The 11,422-nt window shown below is 50.2% G+C and overlaps 1 protein-coding gene across 1 annotated transcript; it reads left to right on the top strand.

The window, feature by feature from the left end:
• Positions 1-6,146: 6,146 nt before the first annotated feature.
• Positions 6,147-9,039, top strand: TEX44 (testis expressed 44; the record flags this gene model as incomplete). The annotated part of the gene is given in 5 exon segments (XM_082409299.1): positions 6,147-6,432; positions 6,435-6,911; positions 6,914-7,284; positions 7,469-7,575; positions 8,979-9,039. Coding segments are annotated over 5 exon segments (1,296 nt in total). The 5' UTR covers positions 6,147-6,152.
• Between the last annotated feature and the right edge of the window lie 2,383 nt (positions 9,040-11,422).

Raw genomic sequence — 11,422 nt, 5'->3', positions numbered from 1 at the left:
AGGGGAGAGGCACTGGGAGACACTGCCAGAATTCCCAGGGAACCTGGTGAAAGGGCCATTGCCCTGGAGCACTCTTGCGGGTGCTCTACCAGCAAGTGAATTATTCATTCACTGCAGCAACTACAATAATATTACTCATGGGGCAGGGGCTGAATTTCTAGTGAGTGAAGTCTGGGAAATGACTTGGGGGGTCACCGTAGGCAGTTGTCCCAGCCAAGGGAATCTTGGGCTCACTTGGTGAAGAGACCCTTGAAAGGGCAAATGATCCATGAGCCCCTGACAGCAGGCAGCCTGTCGAAAACAGAAGCCATCATTGCCATCATGCTGTCTAACACTCCCCAGACTGTACTGCCCAAGAGCTGTATCTCTGTTACCTCCCCACATTCGGGCATCAGTGCTGTTGGGCCGATCCCAACTGGATGGCCAACAATTCAGTTCAGTTCTGACACTAACCAGAGTCAACACTGACCCCATGGGTTAGGGGCTCAATCCTGCGAGACTGCCCCCATTTCAGGTGCCAGTTGCAAATGGGGTCCCCAGACTACTGCACTTCTGCCAGGCCCACCTCAGGTTCAATAGAACGACTCACAGAACTTAGGAAAACGTTGCACTTAGGACTAGAGTTTATTACAAAACACACAAATGAACAGCCAGATGAAGGTACGTAGGGAGAGGTCAGGAAGGGTCCTGAGTGTGGGCGCTCCTGTCCCTGTGGAGTCAGGACGGTCACACTCGCTGTGCACGGATGTGTTCACCAAACCAGAAGCTTCCTTGGTCCTGTTGTTTTTACCAAAGTTTCATTATGGGGACTTCCCTGGTGGCTCAGTGGTTAAGACTCTGCCTGCCAATGCAGGGGTCACGGGTTCGATCCCTGGTCTGGGAAGATCCCACATGCCGCGGAGCAACTAAGCCTGTGCACCACAACTACTGAGCCTGTGCTCTAGAGCCCGCGTGCCACAACTACTGAGCCTGCGTGTTGCAACTACTGAAGGCCGCGTGCCTAGAGCCCGTGCTCCGCAACAAAGAGTAGCCCCCGCTCGATGCAACTAGAGAAAGCCCGCGCGCAGCAACAAAGACCCAGCGCAGCCAAAAATAAATAAATTAATTTTTTTTTAAGTTTCATTATGTAGGTAGGATTGAATCAATCATTGATGATTAATTCACTCCACCTCCAGCCCCTCTCCCTGCTCAGAGTTGTGGGGATGGGGCTGAAAGTTCCAACCCTGTAACTACATGACTGGCTCCTCTGGCAACCAGATCCCATCCTGAAGCTACCTAGTCACCTCATTAGCATAAACTCAGGTATGGCCAAAAGTTATGAATAACACAAGACACTCCTATCGGGAAATTCCAAAGGTTTTAGGAGCTATGTGCCAGAAACCTAGGACAAGGAGCAAGTATATATTTTTCATTATACCACAGGTAAGGACTCTTACTATCCCCATTTTCCAGATGGAGGAACCGAGGAACAGGTGTTAAGTAACTTGCCTTAGGTTACACAGCTAGGTATAGCAACAGCAGGATTTGAACCCAGGCAGCTCAGCTCCAGCTCCACAACACCAGTTGCCTTGCTGTGTGGGACTCTGGGGAATCATGGAGCGTGGCCTTGCTCAGAAAGGAACCCTAAGTGTAGCTCCCATCAGAAGGCAGGGCAGACAGCCTCCCTGTCAGGGAAACAGAGCGTAATCGGGTACAGTGGGGATGCGGGTAAACAACCAATTTACTGCAGAATAACAAAGCCCGGATTTGTAGCCACTCTCTGTGGTGTAAATAATCCCACCCAGGAAAGTGATGGATTGGGAGATTGAGATTAACATATACACACTATATATAAAATATAGTATAAAATACACATAAACTATGTATAAAATAGATAACTAACAGAGACTTACTGTATAGGACAGGGAACTCTACTCAATATTCTGTAATAACCTATATGGGAAAAGAATCCGAAGGAGAATGGAGATATATATATATAACCGATTCACTTTGCCGTACACCTGAAACTAACACAACACTGTAAATCAACTATACTCCAATAAAAATTTTTAAAAAAATCCCACCCAGGCAGATGTTAAGCTACCAATCTGCCGTCACTGAGTGTGGGGTTGGGAAGAGACGCGCTGGGTTGGCCTGTCCTGCACTGACTGCAGGACGCCCGAACACCACGTCAGGTAGAAGCTTCCTCCTATGGTGTGAGTTTAACGCCCACTCAGCTGGGCTGAGCAGGCAGCCTTGAGTGTCTCTGGCTCATGGGCAGAGCTTTGTAGGAGCCCTCCCCACTGATGGGGAGGCCTGCCCAGGGCCACAGCGGCAGTCCTGAGAAGGACTTTAGAAAGTCCTCAACCCCTGACCTCACCCTACATCCAGCCCAGTCCTTCTACCCTTTCTGGAACCTGGGGACCTCCCATGTTTTGTAGCTTAGCTATCCATTTAACCCACTGTGGGCTGTGTTATTACCCAGCATTTCCATGTGTTGGAAGGATGGGAGTGTATATGAATGTGTGTGTGAGTGTGTGTGTGTGTATGTATAAATGTGAGTGTGCTGGGGTAACAGGCTTCCCACTCAATTCGGTCCACCGTATTGCTTAGGGTGATTTTTATTTTTACTGTTATTTACGTTTTTTCTTTAATATTTTTTTAGCCACGCGTTATGTGGGATATTAGTTCCCCAACAAGGGATCGAACCCACGCCCCCTGCAGTGGAAGCATGGAGTCTTAACCATTGGACCACCAGGGAGCTCCATTATTTACTTATTTTTGCTTATATGTATTTTCTGATTTGTTACAATAATCAGAATCTCTTCTGGGCTTTATTTCCTACCATGCTTTTCCCCAATACATAGACTTTCTTTAAATATCTGTAATCATCATAGAGCAGGTTTTGTCTGTGTTTCCTGCCCAGCATCCAGTTTGCCTTCTTTTGGTAACAGCACCCCAATTTCCTTTGGGGACCAACTTGACTGCCACTCACAGGCCTTATGTTTCAGTGGAGCTGACCCCATGCCCCATTCCAGGCCTGACCAACCAGGGTTTGGTCCCCAAGCTGTACAGATTTCTTCAGAGAAGGCCACAGGAACCCCTGAGACTCAGGGCCTGAGGTCTGCCGTAACTAGTGAGGACCAGGGTGTCTGCACGGGTCTGAAGCTGCTAGCAGCCTGCACCCGGAGGAATCTTCCCAAAAATCTAGACATCAGTGAGAAAGGGGAACCAAGAGAGGGAGAGAGAAGACTGAATCTTGACAGCATGACTGAACTCTGTGCAGAAACTTTCCCTTAGACTTTAGGTTTCTGTGAACCAATAAATTCCTTTATTTGGATTATTTTTGCTCACACCAGTTTGAATTGATTTCCATTCCTTCCAGCTGAGAGTACTAACACATCTACATAGTGCACATTATATATTATATCCTGTGTTTAGGGTGATATCATATACAAGCATTTTGCCATGTGTCTACGTAAGCTTCATACAGTGGCATAATACTCCATAAGCTGGGTTTACCCTAAAATAAGAATATCTATTTAATAGGAGACTCATTGTCTCTATGAGACAGGAGTTGAAAAGGAATCAAAGACAAATTTTTTGAGACGAATTTCCTCTTCCGAACACTACGTAACAAAGGCAGGCAATTTTTGAACTAAACTAAGAAAAAAAACTTTTTTAGATATATTTTCTTTTATATCTGTGTGTATATATGTATATTTCATGTAACAACAGAATATACATTATGTTCTACACCAATATTATTTAATATTTATTTATAAACAGACAATATTTTTGTCCCCAAATTTTAATAATCCTCTCTGCTCTCTGACATGAATCCCTCTTTATTCTCCTCTGTCTTTCCTCAGCACAGATTTTTAAGACATGTGAAACTTAACAAGGGTAAGTGTAAAGTGCAACATGTAGAATCAAAAATCGAATTCCAAATGGAAGGTGAGGACAAGGAGTTTGACTTAAGGGCCTATGAAGAGTGCCTGATGGTTGTAGCGGGTCACAGGCTGTCCATTAGGTGACATCAAGAACTTGCTGTGTACTTAGTTTCTCTAAGTCTCAGTTTCCTCACCTGAAACGTGGCAGAATAACGCCTATACAGTGCCAGGTACTCAATGCAATATGCAGACCTTGATTTTTAGGACAAGAAGATATCCAAAAAAACACTGAACAACCACCTGACAGGAATCTCATAACTGTCAGAATTGGATAAGAATTAACTTTAGCTGAATGTAATAGAAGACCCAAAATAACAATAGTTTGAACATATATGTGATTATTTTCCCTCATGTAAAGGAATTCGGGAGGACAGCAACAGTCTGGTGGCTGGTGTGGCATCTCTAACCATGGGGCCCAGATTCCTTCTATCTTTGTGCCCCACAAATTGTGTGGCACTTCGTGTGTCCCTGCAACCTCAAGGTTACCTCATGTATCAAGATGGCTGCTGGTGCTCCAGCCTTCACATTCTTGATAACAGAATGGCAAAGGGGAAAGAGCAAAAAGGTGTTCTGCTCTTTGAAGGATCCTTTCTAAAGTTCCTCTCAATACTTTCTGCTTACATCTCATTGACCAGAAGAGCTTACCTAGATGCAAGAGAGACTGGGAAATATATTCTTTGTCAAGGCACATAGCCACCCTGAATAAAACTGGGTTTTTGATCCTAAGGAAGAAGGGCTACTCAAATGAGCAGCGAGCAGTCTTCTCCATGATTCTTTCACAAAATACAGGGTTGTCCCATCCCAACAAAATTGGGTTTGCCCTGTGACCTCTGAGATGGCCACAGAGTATACATGGGGAGAAGAAATACTTATTGAGCATTGAGCCTGGTGCTGGGAGAAGTGACAGCAACTGTTACCTACTGATGTGGTGGGATTATGGCAGGCCTCTCTCTGCGTTAGCCAGTATCCTTAGCACGCCAGTCATTCAATATTTTAATATCCCTTCTGGGTGTAAAATAGTGCTGGAGAGCTTGACTTATGAAGCCAGACAAGGTTCAAATCCCAGATTCAGTGCTTATTAATAGTGTGCCTTTGAATAAGTCACTTATTCCCTCTGAGGCTAAGCTTCTCCGTGTATAAAATGGGTATAATAATGGATCCGCACCTACCTAGAGACGACGGGGTAGTTGGAAGGATTAGATGTTTAGCTCCTTCTCCTGCCCATGATAAGCAGGCACGAAATGTTAGCTGATAACCCCAGGGGAAGCACAGACACAACAGACTAGAAACTTCACTCCAACCACCTTCTTAATGAAGAACACAAGCACAAGTAGGTTTATCTGGGTCTACAGGTTTCCAAAGAATACTGGAGGGTTTACAGATCTTTTGTTATTCTCTGCCCTCCCAGCTTAGTTAAACAGGGAGAAGATGGAGACTGTTTATCCTGAGTCACAGGGTAAAACTCTGTCTTAGCTCATTTGGGCTGCAGATTTAGTGTCCAGTGAGGACCTGCTTCCTGGTTCATAGATAGCAGTCTTCTCACTGCATTTCACATGGAGGAGGGGGCCAGGGAGCTCTGTGTTGTCCCTTTTATAAGGGCGTTAATCCCATTCATGAGGGCTCCACCCTCATGACCTAATCACTTCCCAAAGGCCCCACCTCCAAATACTATTACGTTGCGAATTAGCTTTCAACATATAAATTTTGGGGTGGGACACAAACATTCAGTCTGTAGCTCCCCACAACCAAAGACAGTCAGGGCTGGGAGCTGCCCAGGCCCTTAGCCTTCACTTGTTCCTACTCACCACTGCTGCAAAACTGTGTCTGCAGAAAGACTGGCCAAATCATTCACCAGTGTGGACAGAGAGGTGCTGGGAGTGGTCCCTTATAACATTTATTATAAATCAACACCTGCATCCCATTCTCTTTCATCAGAGTCACAGCCATCCGGATTCCTTGTGGGCCCTGCACCTGTATATAACCTCCATACTTTTCCAAGACATTTGCGTCTCTCTCCTTAGATACCAGCAAACTTGGCTACAAATAGTCCCATAGACTCAGCCCTCTAGGGCAGCCACTCCGGAGGCTCAGGACCCTTGCTCTGCAGGCGCCTGTGACATCGCCAGCTTCAACAGCCCCCTGTGACCTCACTACCTGGACAACTCAGCCCAGTGGGGCCATGGCCATTCCCTCAACCAGCACAAGTGACAGAGGGCCTAGATGACCACCATGCCCTCGGGAGAGGCCAGAGCCTCCAGCAACCCCACACATGGTGATAGCAGGTCTATGGACATCCCAACAGTGGGGTCCCAAAGCCAGGTCCCCCTCCTTGTAGATGTCCCAACAGCTCACGACACTGCAGCATCGGCTGAACAGCAGGATGTAGGTCAGGCCTCCAAGCCAGCCACCTTGGGGGCCACGTCAGCGTCTGGGGATAAGGACAAGCACGAAGCTGCCGCGGGGCATGCCCAGAAGCCCAAGGAGCCCACAGCCCTGCTCGCCCCCCGGCCCCAGGGGCCCTGCAAAGGTCCATGGGCTTCCAGAACCTAGTGCAGAAAGTGCTGGTGCAAGATTCGAGTATGACTGAGAATCCTCAGATTTTCCAACTTTACTCCCTGATTAAGGAAGAGACACCACAAGCGGCAGGCGTCCCAGACAGGGAACAGGAACTAGCTCCATCTACCCCCAGCGCTGAGGTACAGTCCCCGCAAAATGTGGAGGCTCAGCCCATCGTGAGCACGGCAGATGCCAATGACCAGCTTGACACTCGGGCTGCTGACACTGCTGAAGCTGTTGAGGAGAAACCTGAGGGTCAGGAGGCCTTGAACCCTGACACTGATGCTTTGCCATCAGCCCCTGCCTTGCCAGGCCCCCGAGGCGCAGCCGTGGAGAGGAGGCCCCTGGACTCCAGGGCCAGTGAGAACAACTACATGCGCTCCATGACCAGCTTGCGGGGCGGGGGTGAGGGGTCCATCCGCTCCCGGCAGACATCCTGGTGTGGTCTGATACTGCCATGGGCATGGCCACGCGCATCCTGGCCTCCGGCCACGGCTCCGTGACAGACCTGCTGCACAACACGGGGCCCAGCCTGCGCTCCATCTCCAGCGTCCTGGGGAGTGCCAGCTCTGCCTCGTCCCCCGGGCTGGCAGTGGGGACCAGCTCGGCCCTGCACTCCATCACCCACATGCTGGAATCGGTGGAGCGGAGGACCATAGAGGGCATCCGCTCAGCCATGCACTACCTGACCAGCCACCTCACCCCACGCCAGGCCCATGCCGGCCCCAACTCGGACGAGGCCCCGCGCTCGGCAGCCTCCCGAGACCCCGGGAACACTCATGCCCCGCTCTCTCACGCATCCCTACCCTGGACGGCTCTCCCCAGACTGGGCAATAAATCACCGCCGAGCGTTTATTTTCCAAGCGCCAGCCTCATACCTTGTCTGTGCAGCGGGCACAGGGTGGAGGGACAGGAGGGGGCTAGAGTGTTCTGGAAACAGAAAGGTGTCCCCTGAGGGCTTCTCGGCTTGTCCCATTCAGGGGCTGGGGGCCAAAGTGCAGAAAGAGAAGGGCCTGGGCAGGCCTGGGAGGCCAGGCGTTGGGGGCTCAGACATGCAGAAATTGATCTTGGCTGGACCTCTAACCAGGTAAGTGCATTTCTGAGGAAGTAAGATCTGATCCTTCCCCAGGGCCTACTGGCTTAGCAGGCTCAGGACGCCCAGCCGGGCTCTCTGAGCGTGGGATTGAGAGTGTGGGGTTGAGAGCCGGGAAGGAGACCAGTGTGGGCTCAGACCCCAGCATGGCTACTGGCCGTGGGCCAATCCCTTCACCCTCTGAACCTCCAACTCTCCTCTGTAGAACAAATAACGAACCCACACCATGAAGATGTTATGAGATGTAAGGGAAACAACACAGGTCCTAACGCATGATGTCTGGCACTTAATAAGCTCACACACGTCAGCTGCCATGATTATTATCCTCCAGTAGGCTGGGGACACAGTGGGATCAGGGATCTACGTAGGCTGACCAACCACCCCGGTTTGCCTGGGGTTCCTGGGATATGGGACTTTCAGATTTAAAACCAAGAAAACCCCAGGCAAACCAGGGTAATTTGGTCACCCTAGACCCAGGTCTCTTTACATGGGTTTTTTTTTTTTTTTTTTGGCTGTGTTGGGTCTTTGTTGCTGCGTGTGGGCTTCCTCTAGTTGTGGCGAGCAGGGGCTACTCTTCGTTGCAGTACGCGGGCTTCTCATTGCGGTGGCTTCTCTTGTTTCGGAGCACGGGCTCTAGGCGCATGGTCTTCAGTAGTTGCAGCACATGGGTTCAGCAGTTGCGGCACGTGGGCTCTAGGGCGCGCGGGCTTCAGTAGTTGTGGAAAGCCACCAGCCCACCCTCTGGCTAGACACAGTGCCATGCTGGCCACATGACTTGGTGAGTGAAGATCTGGCTGGACATCAACCCCGACTCCTGCCCTTGGCTGGGTGCCTCATACAGGTCACAACCCACACACCTTCATGCTGCAGCCCTGGCTGTGGATTCCTTCATTCATCCATCCCTCATTCCCTGCAGAGCCTCCAAATGGGAGACCTTGGCTGAAACCAGCCCACTGATGGATTTGCCCTACACAGTGTTTCTTTTCTTTTCTTTTTAATATTTATTTATATATTTATTTGGCTGCACCGGGTCTTAGTTGCGGCACGCAGGATCTTCATTGCCTCTTGAGGGATCTTCGTCGTGGCATGCGGGCTCTTTAGTTGCAGCATGCGGGATCTAGTTCCCTGACCAGGGATGGAACCTGGGCCCCCTGCATTGGGAGCGCAGAGTCTTAACCACTGGACCTCCAGGGAAGTCCCCCTACACAGTGTTTCTTAAATTGGGAATTAGTTGCTAACATTTAAAAGCCAGGAGATTTTAAATAAAAACATGGATTTCTGCTTCTCTTGAGAAACCTAGGGGCCTTATTTCTTCTGGGCAACCAGCAGCTGAGCTGCCCACTTTAGAGGGAACTACCTGGCCTACGTCAGTACTGAGTTGCCTGCCTGATCCCCAGAGGCATGCGTCTACCACCCTACCACCCCTACCCGGCAGATGGCTCCTGTGAGGAAGTCTGATGCCAGGCCCCAAGGGGATGAAAAGACAACCAGGTGTGTCTATCCCCTTCCCTCAAGGAGCTGCCACTTTCTGTAGATGAGACGTGAACTGTCCCCATGTAGTGAAAGCAAAGAATTCAGAGGAGGGAGATCGTCAGTTCAGACCCCAGTATCAGGGCCTCCTTGAGTCAGACCTAAAAAGAGCGGAGAGATGGTGTCCCCGACAGAGGCGTGGACAACAAAAGTCGAGGCAGGCGTGATGGGGGCTTGGTGGGGGAGGGCGGCTGAGCAGCTCAATCTGCCTGGAGCCCAGAGCAGGGCATGGGAGACAGAGCTGCCAGGGTGGCTCTCAAATGCTTTCAACAAATATTTTCTGAACCAGGTAAGTGCCACTATACGCCAGGCACTGCTAGATACTGAGACTGCAAAGGTGAATGAAAGATTGAAACCAAGCTCAACCCAGGTCAGGGGAAGGGCTGAGCCAACTAGCACAACTGCCAAGCGCGGGCGTGTTTGGACCCAGGGCTCAGCCGTGTCCTCAGGGCTCTGTCTTTCCAGTTCAGCCCCTCCGTGCTGGCTCCATTTTCAGGCACGCAGCCACCTTCCTGGAAAGAGAGAGGCCCTTGTTTCCACTGCATCTGGCAGGAGAGTCCCAGGTGAGGACACTGCCAGGCCTGGCTTGGCTCCCATGCTCTCTGCTGAACCAACCACTGAGGCTGCGGGAGTGAAATACCTCGTTACCTGGCCTGGGCCTCGTGTCTGCCTCTGAGGCCAGGGTCAGCCCAGAAATGGGGTTCCCCACAGGAAGGGCTGCTGGACCAACACCATTTTGTGCGTGAAAGCCAGTAGAGTTGGAAAGAGCATGGCTTTGGGGGTCAGGCTGCCTTGAATCCTGGCTCTACCTCCTTCTAGCTGTGTTACTTTCATCCCCCCATGCTTCGGTTTCCTCATCTGTAAAATGACAATACACCTACCGCGTCAGGCTGCTGTGAGGATTAAATGAGTCAAGTGCTTGAAAGGTGCCTGGCACACAACTGAGTGCAATATAAGTGTCAACGATCATTGTGATTATTAGGACGGAAGGGTTCTGTGGAGCTATGTACTAAGAACGGAATTTCCCTGCTTGCTCCTGCCCTTCCTCTTTGCAGTGGGATTAACAATTGTGTTGGCAAATATGCCTGGCAACGCATCTTCTCTGCAGGTGGGACCTGCAGGCAGCCAGGTGCTACTGTACCTGGGCCAAAGGTCAGGGCTGTGCACTCAGGGCTGAGGAATCCAACTTGGAGAGAAGTGGGTGCACCTCAGCTCTGGCCAGAGAGAGAAAGAAAAGGCCCAGAGGCAGGAGCTTGGAGAGATTCCTCGTTTTACAGGCAAGAGGAAGCAATACATAAGACACAGGAGCAATCAGCAAGCGGGGGTGACCCAGCCCGTCACGAGCCTGTGAGCCCACCATGTTGGATGAATAAAAACTGAACCACCATTGAACCACTGGGGAGAGGCAGTTAGTAGAGACAGATGGTGGTGTGTAAGGGGAAAAAGAATGAGCAGTCGGCAGAATAACAGGGTAGGGTACTCTCTGGTGTTGAGAATCGAGGCACAACAAAGTTATAAATTCACCCCAACAAAGCTGGTGCCTCCGCACCCCTTCTGGTTTATATGTTAGGGTTAACACCTGACAGCCACCAGCGTTTCTCTAGGATCAACAACAGTCTTTTTGGTTGTATGTTCTGCCACTGAGAGATTGGCCAGTAAGCAGAGGTTCTGCTTAAAGAAACATTTAGGCTGAGCTAAGGGCCAGGGGGCAGGCACAACATCCTAACCTCTGAGCCCGGCTGGGGCATGGCTAACAGAAGGAAACCGACAAGTCCTGGGAGACAGCAGAGGAACACCGTGGCTTCAAGGGTAGGGCTTGGCCGAGGAGTTTCTGGATGGGCAGTATCCACTGAACCTGCACTGGCCCTCCCTGTGGAGTCCTCAAGTGGGCACTGCGGTCCTAGAAGATGGCCAAACCTCCAGCTCCTCATCTACAAAATGCCTCACGGGGATGCTGTGATCAAGAATGCATATAAAAAAATAACATTTAACAGTAGGCATGTGACACATGTTAGTGTTCTTCCTTCCTTGTGGTTTTCTGCATTGTCTGTATATTGCGCAGGAGTCTCTTAACAGAAAGTGACAAAAACCCACCGATTTGATGGACTGGGCAGAGAAGGGCTGAGAAGGAACCGGCTTTCAAGATGCCTGGTGTCAGGGACTCAAAGCTGTCAGGACACCTCCATCATCTATATATTGGGCAGGAGTCTCTTAACGGAAAGTGACAAAAACCCATGGATTTGATGGGCTGGGCAGAGAAGGGCTGAGAAGGAACTGGCTTTCAAGATGCCTGGTGTCAGGGACTCAAAGC

Source organism: Balaenoptera borealis (genome assembly GCF_965194805.1).
Source record: "Balaenoptera borealis genome assembly, contig: HAP1_SCAFFOLD_1717, whole genome shotgun sequence".
In the NCBI taxonomy this organism is placed as follows: domain Eukaryota; kingdom Metazoa; phylum Chordata; class Mammalia; order Artiodactyla; family Balaenopteridae; genus Balaenoptera; species Balaenoptera borealis.
The sequence above is the reverse complement of the archived record's forward strand: the minus strand, read 5'-3'. Positions and strand labels throughout refer to the sequence as shown.